The following is a 23,215-nucleotide window of genomic DNA, read 5'->3' on the forward strand; positions in this document are numbered from 1 at the left end:
TCATTGTCTCCTGATAATTACGAGGTCACATAATTTGGACTGCTATTTACAGACTTTTTAGGTAGTAATAGTTACGTACATACCCTAGATTTATGGAAAATGAATAATGATTTTAGAGTGGTAATCTAACACACTTACCGTAATGACAGTCAAAAAACGTCAAGAAGTGCATCTTAACTAAGTTTTTTAATAGAAGTGTACGTTTTAAACGTATTCTCTAAATTCTAATTGTTTCCTACATGTTCACATGCTTCCTTTCATACAAAACTTCAATGTATTACATACTTGAATGTCAGTACAAAGCTCTATCAGGAATGTTTGGTTCTAAGAATGGACATTCGCGTGCCTGATGTAGCATCGAAGCGCCTGATATAAATTCTATAGCAAATATTTGCAGACATGCTGTTTCAAAGAAGTAAGTATTAACTTTTACAGGCGTCACGTGCTTTTATTTATTTACTCAATTAACTTGTAGTGTGTGTCCCATCTCTCTCCTATGTAATATATGTACTTAGATTGTAAGCTAAAGATGCATTATACAACCAACAACGCAAACTACACTTTTATTATTCTGCTATGCTAAAAAGGTTTTCTTAGGTAGTGATAGTTATTTTATGGTCTTTTGGGTTTTGGGTTGCACAAAAGTAAGAGTAAAAATTTCTAAACTGAACACTACTTATTCAGATGAAACTATAATGTTTCAATCTAATCTATATCTTGTCATAAGGGGCCCCCCGTTATTAAGGCCTAGCTAAGGGAGATTTGTAATAAAATGAAGAATATCCAATATAATCAACCAGTTTTTATAATAATCAGTCATGTACTTATATTACTACCGAGTTTAAACAAAAAATAGCTTCTAATGCTTAAAACTAAAACATTATATCACTTTTAAAAAAACGCTGTCTTTAGGCCTTATTATAATAGGGTAGGGTAAAAAGGCCTATACTATAAACTATTCAAAAATCAACTTAAACTAAGTAAATTAGTATTCTTGACATCAATAATCATTAACATAAGGCAATAGAAAGCATAGTAGTCTTAATAAATTAAAAAAATGTCCTTATTCGCATCCATCAGGACATTGAAAATCATCAGTATATTCTGCAGTCAAACCGACACATTCTTCGTGGTACCACTTAGAGCATCGCGAACATTGCCTCATAGCATCATCCATTCTATCTTATTTGCAAGCATGACAGTACCGATCATTTTTTTTTTGTGATTTATTTTTGTCAGATCATCTTCTGACCACAATGCTCGTTTGGGAGGCATCGTGACTGTAAGCACTAAAAACAATAATATATAAATTGAAAATATAAACTACGTATATACTACCACTAAAAAACATTTTAAAAACACGCTCCTACTTATATAGCAGTTAAAAAAATAGGAGTATAATAAGGCCTATTGTAAAATTTTATAGGCCTTAATATCCGCCAACCACCTTTTTACAGAAAAGAATAATAATATAATTTTTATAACTACAAGTCTCTTAAAACGGTAATTTACAGACAAGCATACATTAATTAATAAGCGGACAGTCAATACGGGTTTGTAAATATGATATTTTCTAAACAACTTACGTTTTACTAGAGTCAATTTTTATAATTCGTGCTGCTGAACCGCACTTCTGAATGATTTCGACGATATTTGCGGGAGGAGAAGTGCTAGAGTGCGTCCGCCACTTTGCAGCGACTTGTATACGCTCTGAGCTTGTGTGACAGTAATCTTGATCGTCAACTACTGTATTTCGTACGTTTTTTGTGATTTAGGCCTTATTACCCGACAGGCCTTAATACCCGCAGGTACCTTACATGTTAATATAATAATCCAGATATATGGTGTTACTCATAAATTCAGACTAAAATAAGTGACGAATCTAAAAACTTTGCCTTTTCACTTTATTACTGTACATTTCAAAGCAAACTAAACAAAAATATGAAAAAAAACTAATATTTTAAAAAGCAATGCAGTGTTTTCGCGCATCCACCTGTGAAGCAAATACGAGAAACAAAAGCTTTGTATCATGATTTTTTAGAAAAATGCACTTTTGTATCGGTGTTATGAAATAAATGAAATGTTTTGATAAAGAGAACAGTGGAACAATCCCATGATAATCGTAGATTTTACAAATATTATACTCATTTATGTATATGTAAAAGTTTGATGCGCTCATAGCTGTAACTCGGCCGTTAAAAACGTGCAAACTACGTCACAATCAAAATAATCATAAGAATGTGACAATATGTAAGTGCGAGTTGCGAATGTTCACCGGTCGGTAAACGATGGGTTAAGTAGCCTTAGGCATAGACATTCCATAGGTGGCTGACTGCATACTGGATTGAACTGAGCGTCTCTGTGCTTCCGAGGGCACGTAAACGGTCCCGGTTGAGGGCAATCTAAATAACAGTCGTAAAGCCACGTCAATGGCTATTCGGGCGGCTTGAACAACTTTGACTCTAGGTTGACCACCAACCATACGATAAAATAAAAATAGTAATGCGAAAGTTTGGATGAACGTTTGCCACTATATCAAGCCAATGCAATGTTACCTGACGGACCTGGGTGCAATGACCACTCTCACGCTTTCGTCGACGTTGACGTTTCAAACGGCGCGGGCAGAAGCTAGGTCAATTAATTATAAACAAGTAGTTTGTAAGGATGCGTAGAAACATGGCCGGATAAGCTCGCGGTCCGATTTTTATATCAAAATTACTCTTGTTTTTCTAAGTTTATAAATGTAGAATTAAACTATCGCTGGCCCAAAATTATAAAATCTTAGCACAGTGTAAAACTTGTTTAAAATAATGTAACCAAAAAAAATATTTCTAGAGAATTAACTAATAAATATTTGTATCTTACCTACTTGTTTAATTGTTAACAAAATCTGAAGATAAAAATTATCTTGTTTTTCATTACCGCCCACGAGTTACTCTTTAAAATGTTTCTGAATATGTATCGAAATTAAGTCTGTTACGCGTTTTTTTACAAGCTTTTTTACCTGTCTAGACGAGAATCCTTGAAAAAAGTATTATTTTATCAGGTACTACATGTTTCTTTGTTTTTTCTACAATACTTGGAAATATTACCATAGGAACATTTAGGGTGGCGTGCCTCTGGAGCCAGTTGTTAAATTGATATCGTCATAAGTAGGTCTTACTAAGGGCCAGTAGGCTCCATTTTCACGTACTTTTAAGAATATGAGGTACAGAATATTTACCGGATTGAACAGCTTAGCCGTGGTATGATGTCGTTTCAATATTTTCATAATTCGATAACATTTTAAATTATTTGGCTGCGTGCAAGTTATTTAATGGAACTTGATTTCAAATTAATTACTCTCCTAATACATAATTCATCGCCGTCCTAGAAACCTGGAAAACGATTGTAAAGAAATCTTTAGGACTAAGAGATATAATGGCCCGAAGCGAGTTTGAAAATTTGCATTCCTTGAAAACCTTAAACTTGCAATGTTTTTCTTTACAATTCAAGCGAAAAATGAATAACCTCAAAAGATTCGTTTCTAGATATCTTGATATCCATTGAAACAGTTATTACAGGCATATCGGTGCAGGAACAGAGGGTACCGTCAATAGGAAGAGTGATTCGACTCAACTGTTCAATAATTCATTAACCATAACCCCCTCTGTCAATCGATGGGGTTGACTCTAAAGATTCTTGTTCACTGAGTTATATTGAACCAGAACAATATTCAATACTAGTTATGCGTTAAAAAAAGACAACTCCCGCACTAAAAATTGCTCTTGTGTCGCGGGACTTACAAACATACAACATGGACACACAAACAACGGACACACGGTTCAACCAGACCCGAAACAGTTATATTATAATATACTAATTTATTGTACCGTGTGGAAATCGAACCCACGACCTCCCGACCCAATGGTTTTGTTCTAGATTATAATCGATACGAATCTAATTTGAGTAGGGAGTCTATTTTTCTATTGAGGAAATTCTGTTTTAAATTATACTGGCAGGAAATGGGGATATACTATCGTACATATATGCATAACATCGTGTCTTTTATCCTTGATTTTGTAGGTAGAGGTTGTAACACACCCATGTTTTGCCATTAACAATATTAGTCCCATGTAATATTGGCGAGTCTCTTACCGTTTGCATCGATAAAATTCTAATACAAATTAGAAAATACCAATAGAACTTTGCCGATACTGGAAGCGAACTCGTAATCAGAAGTAGTAGTATACAAAAGGCCTTAGACTACAAAAGCACACAGGCAGTGAGAGGTTATATTCAATGAAAGATTAAGGCACCTTAGCAGTATAGATTTTTCAAAAAACTTTACTGTATTACAATATTTACCATCTTGTTTTACGACTAATCCACTAATATACAAGTACCTTAAAACGAGTCAAACTTTCCGGCCTCAAGTGTAAATTAGATGGATAACTGTCAGGAAGTTCGCAGCGTCGAATTTTATTGTTTTAAAGTGTATTTATTTATTGTTAATGGTGAATCTTCAGGAAGTCTTTGGGTACCGATATTTTACGATTTGAGGTATAAATTCAATTTACGGTTGTTACTTGGTTTGTTCGTGAATAAATTTCGGTTTTAGTGGCCATTAAATATCTATGGGTTGATGGTGCAGAAGGTATTGGTAAGTTAGTGGATTGGATGCTATTTCAATAGAAATTTTGACTACGAAATTAAAGAACGTTGCTTTACTTACAATGAATGCTATTGTTCTTCTAAAAGTAGATGGAAATATAATTATATTATAAATTAATTATTATTAGTAGATGGATAGATATTACATTATTTTTTTCATGGTTGTATGAAATAACCACGATATCATCTATGTAGGTAAGTTTACTGAGATTTTGTTATTCTGATGTATTTTTAAGAACTGATTGTTTTGCATGTCTCTGTGGTCAGAGATCTAGCAATCGAAATCTCAGGTTGACTCCTTGGGCCAACTAAAAATGCGATTTGGTATTCCCAATTCCTGTACGAATATTTTTAAAATCATGAAAATTGGGAGGATTTTATACACCTCTGCCTTCTGCCATACAGGAGCAATATTTTGAAAAAATACCGTCAGAAACTGTAAATAAATAAATAAATCTCTATAATCATACCTAATTGATAAATTATTCCCCTGATAAACCAACATTCATTTCCGCAAAAACTCCCTTCCAAAATCAATCCTAATCTAAAAGAATCATGTTATAAATTTTCCTCAAAACGATCAAAACAAGAATATAAGAATATTTCAATACAATCTATGACGCGCAAGTAAATCGTTGGATGAGTACTTATTATATATTTAGAATATTCTAGTAAAAGAGAGAATTTCCTTCATTTTCTTCTTGAAACTGTTATGTTCGATCCGGGGGAAAATTTACTGGATCATTGTTAGGCTTTTGTTCACTGGGAGTATGTAAAAACACTTATATTTTACGTACTATTTTCATACATTCCGTTCACGTTTTTGTACATTTGAAACTTCTCGTTTCATAAAACAGACTATAACACAATATCAGCAATTATTGAATCCATTTTGTAGTTCTATATATTAGGTGTTTAGGTGTCTATCTACCTGTTACATTATATCACTCAAAAAGGTATTGATAAACAAAAGGTATTTACTTTATTCCAGAATAAATTAATGGCGCCCGTAAAAAGTTGCATAATATATGTCTTTATACATTTTCCATATGCTCTGTTGCGATAAATCGTTTGCAATAAAAGTTCAAATAGTCTTAAGGGGAGATACTTTAAATAAACTATTACCTACATTTTAGCAATTACAGTCGTATACTATTACGCTACACCCCTGTTCATATCTTCCCAAAAAAATCCTTCATTATCAGATAATTTTACAATATATCTGTTTTCGTTACACTTCCTTGCCCACAGTGTATCACAGCCTTGTTACGCCACGCGTAGTGAGATATTGTAAAAAGGCTAGAAAAATGATGAGTTTGTAAAAGCTTCAGTATCGACGCTTGAAAGAATTCATAGCGCGTTAAGACTCGTTTACATAAACTATATACTGCTGATACTTTGAAATTTGTTCATTATTTTTTATAAAACATCGTATAAAGGTTTTTTGTTTATTATTTTGTTATTGTCATCGAATTGTTTGAAGGAAGTAGATGACGTATAAGCGAGCCATTATGTGCTCTATTTTAATTTATTTATGTATATTTATTTTTTTAACATTAAGAAAATAGATGTTGCATTGATAAACACACATTGTAACTAAAAACACATATAAATATGCAGTCCTTAAACAACCAAAAAATAGAACATACAAATCATAGTTTCCCTTAGTTATCTATAAACTATTATGTAAAATTGAAATATTGTCTATAAAAATATTTTTATTAAAGAAAGTTATAGTACTACTGTGACCAAGTGAGTTGTTTCGCTAGTTCACACTCTATTATGACTGGCATTTAATATTAAAGTATTCCATCAATGTGAACACCGCCTTATTTAAGCTTTATGAAGGTAATTTTCTTTCTCATGTACAGCACATTTTTTACATATTACCTCGTACTAGCACGAGGGTCTAGGTTCTAGCCCTAGGTGAAGTAAAATATTGATCATAATTTTTGAAAAGCTATAAAAATGTTATGATTTGGGTTGGCATTCGATAAAATTTAAGATTTGCTGACAAAATTATGATATTCATGTGGTCTCTTTTAATACTTTTTTATTAGTATTCTATTTTTTTAAGGTTTGACTTCTCTCAATTTATTGATTGAAGCAGCGCCAAACGTAGAACTTATTATTAACCAGAAATTAGTGTGATACTCGTAGTTCAAATGAAAAACATATCTATACTTACTAATATTATAAAGCTGAAGAGTTTGTTTGTTTGTTTGTTTGTTTGAACGCGCTAATCTCAGGAACTACTGGTCCGATTTAAAAAAATCTTTCAGTGTTAGAGAGCCTATTTATCGAGGAAGGTTATCTATACTAATATTATAAAGCTGAAGAGTTTGTTTGTTTGATTGTTTGTTTGTTTGTTTGAACGCGCTAATCTCAGGAACTACTGGTCCGATTTGAAAAATTCTTTCAGTGTTAGATAGCCCATTTATTGAGGAAGGCTATAGGCTATATATCATCACGCTACAACCAATAGGAGCAGAGTACGAATAAAAAATGTTACAAAAACGAGGAAAATTTTGACGCATTCTCTCTTATGTGACGCAAGCGAAGTTGCGCGGGTCAGCTAGTAGGCTATATATCATCACGCTACGACCAATAGGAGCATAGTACCAATAAAAAATGTTACAAAAACGGGGCAAAAATTCACGCATTCTCTCTGTGACGCAAGCGAAGTTGCGCGGGTCAGCTAGTGCACAATATTTTTATCGCAAGTCGGTCTCAGCCATTAAACTTTTACTATAATGATACAAAATTATAAAATGACCGAAACCATGACTTATAATAATTAGCACAATCGCCAAAATCGGAAAGTTTAAAGTTTCTAACCGTTTCAATCGATAATTCATCTTTTAACAAGCACAAACATATTTAATAATAAAATTATACTGTGTATATAATTGTAGGCGAAAATACAGAATATTGGTTGTTAAAATGAGGCTAATAGGATGTCGACAGTGTATTTAAGTGCATGTAACGACTTTGACTGCCACCGCCCATGGCACTCGCGTGGGGCAAGTTATGAGGAAATAAATAAATATCATTCGGCAACTCACACACGGTCATTTGATTCCAAACTAAGCGGAGCTTGTACTATGGTAACCAAATAACTGAAAAACATACATATAGAAACGTTAGCAAACAGGCTCAGAACAGATTCTCATGGGATTCGAACCCACCACACGCTTTGCTACGGTTGTAGCGGGAGATGACTACGTTAAACATTGCGCCAAACGGGCAGTTGTATGTTAGTTAAAAAGTATGAATATTTTAATAAAAATTTGCATGCTAGATTCTGATAGATTTAATACAAAATCACCAATTAATGTTGGCAAAGGAAATTAGGCCTTAGGTGAGTCGTAAGAACAGTATAAATGTAACCCATTACTGTCCCACTGCTGGGCAAGGGTCTCCTCCCGTAATGAGGGAGGGGTTAGGCTTAAGAGTCCACCACGCTGGCCAAGTGCGTGTTGGGGAACAGTATAGTGAAAGAAAATGTGTTGAAAAATCTATCCTTGTTCGCCATAAGTTTATAGTTTACGCCTCTGTCAACGTCAGATACGATTAAATGCTTAATAACACTGTGTTTACAATGCAACGTTTATTTTTATACTTTTATAATAGAGCTTTATTATTTTTCATATTTATTACTTTATGGTTTTTCACTGGAATATTTCTATGGGTACTAATATTACAAAATTGATAGTTAATGGAGATGTTTGTTTATTTTTTTTAGGCAACACCGGCTGTATTTATCGTGAACGTTCCTTATTCAAGGAATTTTTCCACGGATCTGTAGAGCTTGAGATGTTTGATAGTAAAACTAGTAAAATTGTATTGTTTTAAGAATGAATGAAGGAATCGTAATTTTTAAGACTCAGTAACTTCTAAAGAAGCTTACTGAAACTTTTAAAAAAATATGGTATCTTATGAGCCTGATGCCATGTCCAAGTATCATCACCATGATTCGAACCGGCGAACTTTTAGTCTTATGTTGAGACTAGCTTTTGTCCCGCGACTTTGTCCGCGTGATTAGTGACTTGGGCCAGAATTTTCATACAAACTTTTATCCCCTTGGGGGTAGAATTGATCAAAATCCTTTCTTATCAAATGCCTACCTGCATGCCAAATTTCAGCCCGATCCGTCCAGTGGTTTGTGCTGTGCGTTGATAGATCACTATGTCCGTCAGTTACCTTTGGGTTATATATATTTAGATATGTATGCCTGAATCGTTGAGCCCTCGCGTGCTTCAAATGATCCTTCTCATGACCAACTGCATATATAACCATTCATACCATCACAAAACCGATTCCCATAGCCCTCCCTCCCATATGGTATTATAAAACAGGTTTTATAGTCCACCATCAGATCGTACAATCAACCCTCCAAACGGCCTATTATTAGTCCCACATCAATCGATGGGGTTTCACAGATTACTATTTATGGTGTTCAGATAGGGTTAAGAAAACTTTTATGTACGGAACCCGTCGTTATGGGCTTTCGGACGAGCAGGAAGATACTATAGTAGTGTGGATATTTAATACTTTAGAGGTGAAATATTGATAGTAGTTAAGTTTTGAAGTGCTTATTTTTATTGAAAAATAATTGACAAACTCTTATGTCTATCAAATTATGTGCTTGTAGTTCGAATATTTCTAAACTAGAAACCTGTGTTTTGGAATTACAATAACCAGAGCTTATGGCTAATTGAAATTGAACACACTACACTTAATGCCTGCAGTAACGAGGCGACCACCGTAACCATTGCAACATACTTACACAGTTAAGTAGTTTAGCAATAAAATCATGCAATGCATTTTCGATAAATGCCTAACAAAGTTACAAAACTCGAAAAATGTAGATCATGATCACCTATCTCAATCCTTACCTCACATATAAACACTCCACAAGTTAACGTAACAATACAACATTCCCAATACAAATTGTTATAATTAAATCGATAATATAATGGGTATATCGCATTACATATAGAGCCAATAAATATTTAGTATCGGAGTAAGCAACTCTATCGAGTAAAGCTCTCGATTTATTGCGAGAATCGAATAATTGATTCGTATCGATACTATTGGGAGGAATAAATCAGTCGATGCCGCGGGACTCCGGTGACGATGAATTCAAATATAATTTAATGAATTTCTTATGAGTGATTTTGTTTTTGTTATTTGTGGATTTTTGAGAGAATTTTAAAGTGTTGGTTTACTAAATTCTATCAGATATAAATTAATTTTGACTTCGTTATCTTTTTCATGCATATTATATAGTATTACAAAATATAACGCCAGTTACATCCGGTTTCGAACTTGAATGAGGATTCATGTGCATGCAAAATGACAACAAAACAAAACTAAACTTACGGTTGCTTAACTGAGCACTATAGCTCAGTTTAAAGCACGTCACAAAGGGCCTAGGCTCTTTCTAACTTCCCAAAATGGCAGTGGAGTCTGCCTAGTCCTTCTTCGTCCGTAGTCCTAGTCCGACCTCGTCGTCAGAGACTACATATACATTCATGTATTTGTATTCGACACGCGGGTCCTGTATAGAGCGGGGCCAGAAGTGAAGAGGTCCAGTTGCCAGCGAGTCCAGCTGTGAGTGGGTCCTTTTGCGAGCGAGTCGTGTAAAGAGCGATGTCGGTTGACCAAAGACTCCAAATTTTTGTCTTGTCTATGGCTCCATGAATCTTCGACTAGACAAGGTATGTTATTTAAATTCTGTGTATGCTAACTGTAAACGTTACAAATCTACATCGATTTAAAATAAATAGTTATACCAAACTATAACCGATTACTAAACACTTGAACAGGGTTGGCAATAAAATGATAACGTTCGCACGTAACAAACGACCTCGTAAATTATTTAATACCGCTGTGTAGTTAATCCTTTTATCAATAATACAGCCCTACATGGAGCGCTTACTGCGTTGATTTAGTTACTGTTTCTATTAACTAAATATTGTAGTTGTAGAGAATTTTGATAGGTTATAAATGATTCCACGCATTATGTAAGTAAAGGTGGTTAAAGAATTGAGTGCTGTGCCTCGATTCTCTACTACTATCGACTACAGACAACCGAACTGTCATCGAGAAATTTTGTATAAAAATCTGATCAGCACCTCTGACGAGTGTCGTAGGAAACATTTTGGCAGTACAATCTAAATGTCAAAATTTCGATAGCTAGCCGGTTGTCGGTAGTCGATAGTGGTAGAGAATCGTGGCTCTGGTGTAAAGGATTAAAATACAAATCAATTAAAACAATCCCATTCCATTTATTTAGCTTTTTACGCTTATCCAGGATAACTGATAGATATATAATATATTAAACCACTATGTAAGGGAAATGTATTCGCGCCTCGAATAGGTGTAGAAGTTTTTCTAATTTTTATAAAGCTGTGTAATTATTCTAAATTAATTTATAAAGATCAACAGCACTTTAGTCCGAAGTTGGGTTAAGTTATGGGTTCGTTCTATGACCTGTGAAATTAGGAATCACTTAACTACCTATACTATTATTGTGTGAAAAAAAGTGTGATGACATTTAGTGTCCAAAATTTAATCGGTATAATTTGATTATAATCAATGAAACGATTTTCCAGTTTCCAAAATACAAATGGATTTTAAACAACTTGTTTCATTTTGATTTTGAGCAAATTCCAGAACATCAAAATTCGTTGCACAAATATTTTACAGTCTTCAAATTGCGTTACAAATATTAAATCAATGCGAAATATTCTGCTGAATCGCTGTTTATATTGGATATTATCTTTATTTATATTCGTTGTATCGAATTGATACCTGCTACAAAATGAAATAACATAATTAATTATTTACAATATTGCGAAATATTTGGCTTCGGGTGTATTTTTACAAATTGCCTTGGACCGAAAGATTTTAATATAAAATTGACTTAGTGTTGCTTTTTTAGATTGCATATTTTTGTCAACTTCTTTTCATAATTTACACGTGCTCTCACCTAATATATAAAAACAAACCTAAACTTAACTGATTGCCTCAGTAGTGCAGTGGTTAAAGTCGCCATGCCGCTACCATTGCGTTGGGAGGTCTTGGGTTCGATTCATACACGGAAAAATTAATTTGTGCGATACACAAAATTGTTGTTTTGGGTCTAGTTCTACCTTTTCTTGTTGTTTGTATGTTTGTCAAAGTCCTCGCGTCGTAAAAGTCTTAGTGCGGGAATTGTCTTTTAAAACAAAAAAAAAACTTTAAGCCGAAATGGCTACCCATCTATTTCCCGACCGAAATGAAGATTGCTTAACTTTACTTTACCTACAAAAATATCATTATTATTTCTATTATTGTATTAGCTACACCATCAAACGCTTCTCTGCACAACTAACTTCACAGATTCAACCAAAACAACACAATCTATCCGGGAAATCTCATTTAGCTAAATTGTTTACTCACTTGATGATTTGCTTCGCGTATAATAAGTTTGTTGGAAGATCGTGCCATATTCAGATGTGCCTTAATAACTGGGACCCTAATAAACCACTCTAAAAGTCATATAAGTTGTTCAAAGTGTGACCCTATTTAGAATAATTTAGATCATTAATGGACTATGCGGTAGTTTGGGATAGATAGTTTTAATGTAATCATGTTTGATGTGGTTAAGGGGTCGTGGGTTCGATTACCACAATGAATAAATAATGTAATGTTTTTGAGGAAAATATTATGAGTATGTATAAAGTGTTTGTTTGTTTGTCACTCTTACATGTGAAAATGGCTTAACTGCTTTGGGAAAAATATTGACTGATCGAAATATTATATTCCAAAGCGTAGAATTTCAGGCTCGAACGAAAAATGCGAAGCTAGTATGGTAATAAGTTTAGAAATATTTACACCTTAACTTATCACGTATCTCAGTTGACAGCTAGTGTACGTCAAATTGATAGTCACTATAGTACATTGTTGCTTCGACGTAACGTGTTAATCACTATAATTTACAGAAGAGAACAATGTACAGCAAAGTCGTTTTCAAATTGTCAACTGAAATACATACATGATTAATATTTTGATATTCACTTGTAAGTGGTATATCTACCAATAGGTCCAATAGTTTCAAAACTGTCTCATATTTGCATGAAGCTCAATACAAGATACCTCTTACCTTACCGTTATAAACTGTACGACCTGTACGTATTATGAGCTAAGTTTATACGTTATATGATCATATCTGTTCCGACATGTTGGTATATGGTCCATAAATATGATTGGATGGTCGCGTTATTTAAGTTTATATGAATATAGCTACAAGCTGGGCAGATTAATCGGCCTAGCCTTTCTTCCGACTATGTCCGAGTCGGCTTCCGGTCTCACCGAAGCTAGATACCAGTGTTTAACATGCAGCGACTACCTATCGAACTTCCACAACCCAGTTACCTGGGTTATAACACGATACTCTTCGGTAAGACTGGTTGTCAGTCTTTCAAGCTCCTGACCATTGTTAACGAATGTCAGAGATTATTGATTTTATAAAATATCTTTGGGAGAACGAAACGAAACAAAAGTTTACTATAAACAATATCTTAGGGATTTTTTAGAAACTATAAGACGTAATTTATTATTGACATATATCAGATATTTTGTTCAAAAATATAGGCAGAATTCTCTTTTAACATACCATATTGGCATGGCGGTAAAACTTCTCTGCTTATATACTGGTATGATATAAGTATATAAAATACACTTTTCTGAACATGAACTAAAAATATTATTTTTATTTCGCTCTGAACTTCAGGATGAAACCATTAAGTTATTGATGTCAAAAATAGCATTGATATTATTTCTTATATACGTTTTGTTGGTCATTTTAGTAGATTATTTATTTGACTTTTTGTTTCTAAGTTGTTTTTATAAATTTATGACTTACTGATATGATTATAGTGTATTAATGTTATAATGTATAGAGTTTATAATTTATATTTTTTATATTTGAATAACCGTTTATCATATGTATAGAAAAAATTGACACGCTGTACGTTTATGCGTGTAATTATACTTACCTTATATATATTATATTTTACGTAAATAAATTAGGTAAAAGTTTCAGAAAATAAATAAAAATCGTAATAAAAACCGTAAGTTTATTTAATAATTCAACGTTTATTATAATAATTCACATAGTTTCTCTTATATATAACATTTTGCGAGATTTTGATCTTCAGAGCGTTTTTTTACAAACATACATAACATATTACTGTAATCTGTTAAATGGCTAAGCAGGAAAGTTATAAATACAATTTGAAGTTCAAGGTTCACAACCTGGGAGGCTATCATGTATCTCAATTGACAACTATTCGAAAGCCACTATGCTGTACATTGCTTTCTCCCTTAGAATGAATAACACGTTACGTCAAAGCAGCACTGTACTGAATAGTGACCATCAATTTTACGTACACTAGTTGTCAACTGAGATACGTGATACGCATAGGCTTATGATAAGCTTAAGATAACATAAAAATGTCCTTGTTAAGAAGAGAAACACAATTATTTCTTAATTTTTTTAATCAATTCTGGTAGGCATCAAACCTAGGACTTTCAAGAGAATTGAAGACAAAAGCGTTTCTTTTATAATTATGAAACATAAAGTCTTATTTAAAAACTTATTTCATAAGAGTTGATATGTAAATTCATTCTTGTATTCATTGAAACAAAAAAGCAGTTTTAGCCATTTTAAAAAACGAATACTAAAAATATATATTTTTGCAATAAATCTATGTCAGTTTTGACAAATATGAAACGACGTTTTATTTTTTTCATATTCCACACTCTAAAACGTTTGCGTCACATAAATTCATATTTGGATAGGAATAACTAAATGAATGTGAAATCAATTTTGTATCTACGTTTTTTCTATGCTCTTGTTATTCGAAGTTTCGAGCCTTTCGTCATATTTAGAAGCCAGTTAGATTATAGCTTGTGGTTTGTAGTAGTTTTCTTTCGTTATAATTAAATTTAGTAAACCATAAAAAAACTGGTAAATAAATGCATTCCACTGGTTCAGTTCAATTAAGCTTTTCATTTTATAATTAATATGTTAAGAGAGACATATCTTGGAAAAACTAATTGTAAAATTAAGGCTTAGTTGCCACATAAGACCTTATACATCATTTATTTCAAATAAATTGCGACCATATAATATATAATTAACCTTAAAAAACGCAATACAGATCAAATCTCAAATATATTACAAATATTAGATTGATATGGAAGATTCGCCTATAAATTCTATATTAACTTACATACTAATAATAATTATTTGTTGGCATTTGGAATTTACAATTTATTAAATAATAGTCTTTGAAATGATCATATTTACAGTGCACACTCGGTCGTGTTTGTCTGCTATCTCTCTGGTATCTGAAACAATGTTATTTTGTTTACTTGAGGAGAATGTACAAACAACTGGAAGTAGAAAACAATTTTGAAGGTAATTTATTTCCTTGTAGACCAATGTTACGCTTTTAAAACATAGACCTATTTTTTTAAACCTTTATTGTACTACTACTAGGCTGTCTGTTCCCGGAATAATAGATTTTTTTTTATCCTATACAGTTTTTTACAGTTTCCAGTCTACTTAGGATTTATCGAAATTTATCTGCACACATTCAGAGTTTAAAGAATCCGTAAACAATAATAAAAAAAAAATTAAATAGACACCCTATTTAATTATTTTTTTTATTATTGAAAATTGATTAATATTTAAAAAGTTCACAAAAGTCACTTAAGTGACTTTTTATTTGGACACTGAACACTCTTACCTAAAGTTACTGAACAATAAGAAGGCACTATTTTCCAAGCTGTATGTTTCAAGCCTGTATAAATTAGTATCCAGAATATCTTCGTTTATCAAATAAATAATAACAAAGAAAACTAAGTACCTAATGTTAGCTAGCCAGGAACCTTTTGTTTCCTTTAATAAACGTTGTACCAAAAACAAGGGATTATGTGAAATATGAAAATTTTCGTTATTGTCCTGAGTTATTAGACGATCTATGAGCGAAGTATAATTAAAATTATCATGTTTGGGTTTAGCTATTTTTAGGGTAGATTTCAAAGGATAAATATTTATATGAAGCCTTCGGATAGTGGGAGCATTACATTTAATGCTGTCTAGAATAAGTATGAATAAGCACAAACTTTCTTTGAACTGGAAATAAGGTAGTTGACCGGGTTAAAGAAAAAATATTTTAGGTAAAAAGTCAATACGTAATATTCGGAGAAACATTTTGAAAGTAGTTGTTGCAGACTGAAACATTATATGAGGTATCCGTTTGACCCCAACAATATACGATATTGTATCAATATGTTCTGTTTCGTTTTAATTATGAAATGTGTTTGTGACATTTCATAACGAATAGCTGATTTGACTGGTCGTCGGGTACCCTATTTGTCATGACTTCCGGTTACATAAATCATCACCATCATTAATCATCATCGAAAAATCGTATAATTACTTAGGGACGTACGTACTTCTAAGGAAATCCCAAAGGAATTTATGATGAAATGGATCAGTGAAAATGTAGGTATTCTTTAGAGAATCTTAAGAGTTATTGTTACAGTCCGGTAGTTTGGACTTTGTTACTAAATCCTGATGGAGTACATATTTTTTAAAATATCTCCATGTATCCGGATGAAAGGTATGTTTTTTTTAAATTCTTTACTAAGCTTTTGGACAACAACTTAGGGAGAGCCTTAAATGCTACGCGACTGTCGGAGGTACACAAAAATTAAAATTTAGGACATCAGTGACCTGCTTGTCTTTTGTCGGCGGCCTGTTTGATACATATACTTTATTTTTTATACACAAAACTGTTTAATATAATTGAGATACATCGTGCGTGCCAAAGCTCTTTGCTAAGTTGTCAGGCAATAATACGTTTGGTTTAGTGGGTTATGCTCTCTTACGGCGGTAGAGTCCCACATAACCCTGCACTCCACCCAGGGTGTAGGACTGTAGGTGTATGCATAAAGTATTCCCCAAGTTTAAAATAAGGTTGTAATAAGGTTCATACCATATCTTCTTGTGTGGGTGGAGGGCTGTAGGCTGACTTGTGTGGTTCGCTGCTCGCCTCCCTGATGGTGTAGCTCTTGCTGTCCGTGGACTCCAGCACCACGCGGGGAGGCTCGTTGTCTGAAGGTTTATACTCCATTAACCATATAATAGGGACGGGGTACTTAAATGATGTTTTACTTTTCCGTCAGACAGGTAATGGAAAAATATTTGACACGTATTTTTTCTTTGTTCCATTAATAAATGATGAGCCAATTAAAACATTTTCAAGTTTGTAAGAAGAGGCTACGACAAACTATACCAAATTGTTATCACCTTATCTAAATTACAGAAAAAAGAAAACACATATCGGTCTTCTTGCCGTAATTCAACATATAAACATTTCATATCGTGAGCAAAATACGAGTAGATACACCCTTCGTTTACGTGCTATAATTTATACCTTACTCACCAGACTTAGGGTTCAAAATATCCGGCTTGGTCTCCAGCTTGTCAGCCGGCGCTGGATACGCGATGAGGAACCGTCTTCCTTGAGCGTCTACTTGCACCACGCTCTGTGACGGACGCTTTGTACTAGTCGTGGTCTCACTGCGTCTGAGGACAAGAAAAAGTGACTAGGACTGGGTACTTTCAAACATTACATTTTAACCAGTCCATTTTTTCACACGTGTCTCATTTAGTAAAGACCTTGCCATCATGGAATAAGCTAGATTTGGCCGGAAACTGGACCATGGTCATCGCCTGTGCCTTGAGTTCATTACGAGTACAATGCAAGTTAGGGACTTTTCACTCCTTCAAGAACTGTTTTAAAAATATCTTAGACATGCAAGCTTTTTCACCATGTTTTCGGTCACCGGTAAAACAAGTGATTATTTCGAACCTAACCATTGGCATCTATAAAACAATTATACCTAGTTTTATTGCAAAACTTAAGCCATTTTTGTTCTCCGTAGTGTTCGTGTTCTATTCTCGCATATAACCTCGTATCGTATTTCACACAATATTATGGTTGATTACCTAAAATATGCTATTTACTTGACACAATACGCGGCCAACTTGCTAACTTAGTGTAACTGGCTTAAAGCCAAGCAGTACGTGAATAACTATTGAGCAACAATACTGAATTGTTGAATACAATACAAAATATCATAAGACAATTGTTTATTGCAGTTTTACTTGCATTTACGATGTGTTCGCAATTTTTTTAATTGAGTGGCTGTCATATACGAAAAGAATCCCTAAAAATCTAGTTGTATAATAAAGAATTGCTAATCAAGTTTTTATTTTATTCATAATTATATTAATTACGTAACTAGGAACGTTGAGAAGCATTAAAAATATCAAAATAACAAATATAATAATATAAATAGACGTAAAAGATGCGAAATAATCACCAGGATATAATGCTCCCAAAAATATTTTTATATGAATGATTTTTCGTCAACCAACTACAGTAGGTATAGGTTAAAAAGCGAGTTTTTCATTCGTTAGATTTATAGTGAATTTTAATTGACAAGTTTTAGCGCCTACCAAAATTAGAATGGAATTTTTCCCGAAATCAATTATTCGGTTGAGTGATTTATTTATTTAGCTTTAACGCATTTGGAAACTAACCAAAATAAAGATGATATTATAATATTTGTTATATCCAACCTGCACTTGGTCAGCGTGGTGGACTCAAGGCCTAACCCCTCCCTCATTACGGAAGGAGACCCTTGCCCAGCAGTGGATGGGTTAAATGAATTATTCATTTATTATACAGATATCATGAGAGAAATATATATAGTTTGAATTGCCCAGTGTCCTAATCCTTAAAGTCCCTCACACTTGGCCAGCTTGACCATGACGAGGACCTACTTCGCAGTGCAACACAGAAAGTGTTAGTTTTGTATACTATACAAATAACAAAGGACATTTCAATCAACAAAATGCATCCACGCACATCATGACGGTTTCCGTGGAGCTGTGGTTAAAGTGGTCACCACGGCGTCCACAACCAGCGTGTTGAGAGTCGTGACTTCGATTCCCACACGAAACAAATATTTGTGTGATCCACAGATAGTTCTTTCGGGTCTGGTAGTACACCAATCAGGATGGTTCTTTTTTAATCCATTTGTTATTGTCAGGATTAAGCGGTTGTTGTCCCGTACAACGGGATCGATGGGATCCAAAAACCCCTGGAAATTAGATCAACAGGATAAAAATCATGCTATATCGGACGAAAACAGACCGGCCCGCTAGTTAAAGGCAAACATTCAGACTAACATAGAGTGTATTAACACGAACTTACTTGCGCACAGCTAGCACTACGATAGCGCCTGCCGCAGTGAGGATAGCAGCTAGTCCCGCTAACGCCGCCGCCGCCGGGAACTTGGTTTCAGCACGCGTTGTACTTTCTGTTTAAGGTATTTAGTGTTAGGTGGGAAAGAGAGAGGAGATCTTTCTTAGAATTATAATAAAGGATTTACACGCCTATTCAATTGTAATTACTGGTTACATTCATTTAATCTAAATAAATTATGTAATTTATTTATACTGCCTTGCCAGCATGCTGATAGGACTACAGGATGCAATTCAGGAGCAACAATAGCTGCTACTTTCATTCCTTTGGATTTTTTTTTATTGGTAAGTACAAATAGATTAAATATATTCAGTTTAAACTCATTTGATTGTAGCAAGCAAACCTGTTAGTCAGTTTACGTAATTTACATCTTTGGTCACCTAACCAAACTTAAAATATATGTTTTAACTCTCGACTAATTCAAAAATGAGAAGACTACATTTCTATAATCTCACCTGCTCTCTTCTCCGTGTCCTTAAACACCAGATCCCTCAGCAGCACAGGATCTGAAGAGCCTTTACTGTTCCTGGCTGTGACTGCTAACTCCTCATCCTCTTCTAAAGAGTCCAGAGCAGACCAGGTCACGTTGAACCATACTACCATGTCTGAGGAAGAAACACCAGATGAATCTCCAAACAATCTTTTGCATCTGGGTTCAATGTGCGTTGTGAGATAAAACAGTATGATTTGATAGGATAGGTATTATAAGACGTGTTTATAGCCTGCCAAAATGTATCTTAGGATACATTTTGGCACGATTCTTTCTGCCTATCTGTTTAACAGTGATTGTGAAATAGACAGACACACTTTTGACTATTTATGCATTATGACACATACCTACTTCGGAATAGTTTATGTATCTAATTTTTAAAAAAATAACCCACTTCGTACTACATATTTTTACATTTTTTAATTTCTGAACACGAACACATTTCGTATCAATCATTTTATCTTTTGCTTACTCCCAATTTGCAGTAAATATTGAAGTTCATTACATTACGAAATTGTGAGCAGTTTTTCAGCCAATCGGAATAAAATTGTGGATTGAAATATATTAATTGATGGAGTGCAGTTAACAAATTAATTAAAAACCAATAGTTGCCGGCTTGTAGCAGACTGCTCGGTTTTACGAAACGTGAACTCTTACTATCAATTCTCGAAATAACTATTTGAATTGAATAAAATGCAACGTACAAAAAAGTTAATGTCTTTACACATTTACTTTTTTTATACGGTACTATGTGGGAATCAACGTATTTGACTCTAATTTCTTGACGTTTCAGCGCAGGTTATGCTGACCTTAGTCCGACTATTAAATAAAGCGTCATAATTATGTATTTTGCCTACTGTCATGAAAAAATAGAAAACTTAGTACCGATAATCTCTAAACGGTTGGCCCGATTTTGATGAGCCGATTGTTCGCAAACCGCTGATGTAATTCAATATTTCGTTTCTACACCTTTTATAAGCCTAATAATTAGGTATCTACTTCAAATATTAGTCTCAAAAATTGCCTACCACAAAAATCTATTAGTAATTGATGCCCATAATATCTTTTAATGAAAAATGCACACAGTTTGCTCCATCCCATTACGTTAATAGACATTTTGACAGAGCTGACATTACCGATACGTTCGAACACGTCGATATTGAAGCGAACCAATTATCTGCACAATTAACACCACCCGTGTCTTTATAAATATTAAATGATTCTTGTTTTATGAATGGATGACTGCGCGTGTGATGTCATCTCATTTTTTAATGGAACGGTTTATTTTATTTTTATATTTATGAATGGTATATCGTATTTTTTTTAATTCCTATATAAAAACATACTTACATCCTGCACAAATGAATAGTATTTAGATGTGAGCACAACTATACCCTTTACAAAGAATACACCCAAAGTACAAGCGACCCTAAAAAAATGTGGAATACAATACTATTGGTACTGGGCTGAACTTATGCCCTTCTTGGTGAGTTTAAAGTATGATGATTTACTGCTAAACTTACCAGCTGTTTGCTATTTACAAAAAAAAACACCTATTCTATGTCAGTATATAATTGCGAGTAACAAAATGACCATAGCACAATGACAATTTAAAATCAATTCAGTGGTAGATCAAATATTCGCGTTCGAACGGATTTACAATCTCTTAATCATCATTACACCACAGAAGTTTTTGAGGTTCCTTAAAAAAATTAAATACACATATAAAATTACCAAAGGTTATTTTCCATAAACTGTCTACTCACCACTATAACTAGCAGTAGTATTAGCAATCACTCTGCCATGTTCTCCGAGCACGTCCAAAGTGAAGTACTGGTTCAGTCCTCCGTCGTAGCCTGCTATACACTTGACTGAGAGGAACGGCTCCAAGGTCTTCAAGATTCTCTGCGCTGTGCAGTTGCGAGGTGATGATGGCCGGGCTGGGGGAAAGATGGGATTTTAAAACTTGTTTTTTTTGAAAATCTAGTCGAAATTTGATTGCGTGTTTTTTGTATTTAGGATTATTTTAAATGATGTCCTTTTTTAGTTTGATTTTTTGTTTCATTGGACTAATATAATGAATACATTTTTTTTTGTGTTTGCTATTCGTTCAACATGAAAATACACAACTTATGATACTTTGTTGGTCGGATAGTTTTATAATCAGACGTGATCACGTTCAGAAGCTGATTGTAAATTATTATTATAAGCATGTGTCGTCCCACTGCTGGGCAAAGGCCTCCCCCATAGTTTTCCACTATAGCCTATCTCCGGCGGTCTGATTCCATTCTGTTATGAAGGTGTCAAGCTCTTCTCTCCATCTTTTACGGGTCTACCTTTAGTTGTAAATACAACCAAATTAAAGCAGTTATCATTTAAATAGTCAGATCATAAGTTTTTCCTATTCAATTATGTTATTAGTTATTTCAAAATGATTTTATTTTCTGTAGCCTTAGCAACGTGCTGGCCACTGCAGCGTTTTTCTAAAGCTAAGAAATTGAAGATCTGCAATTGGGTCAACGGCGTCTTTTCTAGTTTCTATTCAAATTGGAAATGTGTAGAATACTTTTTAGTCTTAGAAAGGAATCTCATTTTTCTGTAGTAATTTAATTAACGAAAAGTGGAAATATTGACTTTAATATTTTTATTTTTAATTTATTGTACAAAATTCAGTAAATAGCAGCTTTCCTAAGAGGCCCATTAAAGTGATCGTGTTTAATAATCTATTTGTTTCCTAAGACTTAGTTTAATCAGCATGTAGATAGCTTAAATTAAGATAAAAACAGTTTCTTTTATTTTAAAGTATATAGTCCTATTTAATCAAATTCCAACGGTTTCTACCCAAGATTAATTTTTATTCATTTCAACTCGTAAAGCAAACTTTGCTCCAAAAACTTTTCTAAAAAACTTCGATCAGCCAGTTCATATATCACGCAAATTGGTCCAGAAACTAGTGCATATATCGTACAAATTGTAGCTGGCCTGCCTCCACTTAAGTACCAACTCTTAGTGGAACTACACTAAAAACTCTCGCATTCAAAATCGAAATGTTTTAATGAAAACTTGTAGTGCAAGTTTACCCGTAATTTTGTTAAGGCGGGTATATATTTGAGTGTTTCTTCGTAACTGGATGTGCTGTATTGTGTGAGCTATATTATTATATCTATATTATTCATTTAATTTTAGTAACTGTTTGGGAAACAACAAGCTCGTAAAAAATACTGTAGTAGATTTATAACTTAAGCTTTCTATATTCAAATCAAACATTTCCTTACAACAGAAATTATTGTAATTTTTGATGTTAATTCTGTTGACAAGCCTTATTAATAATAAATTATATGAAAAAGTCGTTGCATAAACAACCGCGTCTACATGAGTTACTAATATTTGAGTGAATTCTAGGGAAACACTTTTAAAACATTACAAAAATAATGAGAAAATTACATGTTGAACACATTAGATGCTTTCCGAAAAAAAGAAGTTCTTCAAAAACTTTTGAACTAAAATATATATTTTTGAAAGAATACGTAAAATACTAGTTTCGTACACTTTATTTTTCAAACATACTCTTGAACATTCATTACAATATTACAGCGGAAACGTTCTTATACGTATCAACCTTTATAAATCTCGCAAGTAGCTATTGGCAAAGTTCGGTCGTATTTTAAAACCC

General features: G+C 33.5%; 1 protein-coding gene across 1 annotated transcript in view; it reads right to left on the bottom strand.

Moving 5' to 3' along the window:
• Positions 1-13,849: 13,849 nt before the first annotated feature.
• The window catches only part of LOC142982340 (neural cell adhesion molecule 1-like), a 150,137-nt gene continuing 140,771 nt past the window's right edge, over positions 13,850-23,215 (bottom strand). The window contains exons 14-19 of the mRNA XM_076128801.1: positions 21,309-21,482; positions 19,508-19,657; positions 19,002-19,107; positions 17,163-17,305; positions 16,713-16,831; positions 13,850-15,057 (exon numbers count right to left, since the gene is read on the bottom strand). Coding sequence (XP_075984916.1) covers positions 15,043-15,057; positions 16,713-16,831; positions 17,163-17,305; positions 19,002-19,107; positions 19,508-19,657; positions 21,309-21,482 — 707 coding nt within the window. The 3' untranslated portion in view covers positions 13,850-15,042. The remainder of the gene's footprint in view (positions 15,058-16,712; positions 16,832-17,162; positions 17,306-19,001; positions 19,108-19,507; positions 19,658-21,308; positions 21,483-23,215) is intronic.

Source organism: Anticarsia gemmatalis, chromosome 21 (assembly GCF_050436995.1).
Source record: "Anticarsia gemmatalis isolate Benzon Research Colony breed Stoneville strain chromosome 21, ilAntGemm2 primary, whole genome shotgun sequence".
Lineage (NCBI taxonomy): Eukaryota > Metazoa > Arthropoda > Insecta > Lepidoptera > Erebidae > Anticarsia > Anticarsia gemmatalis.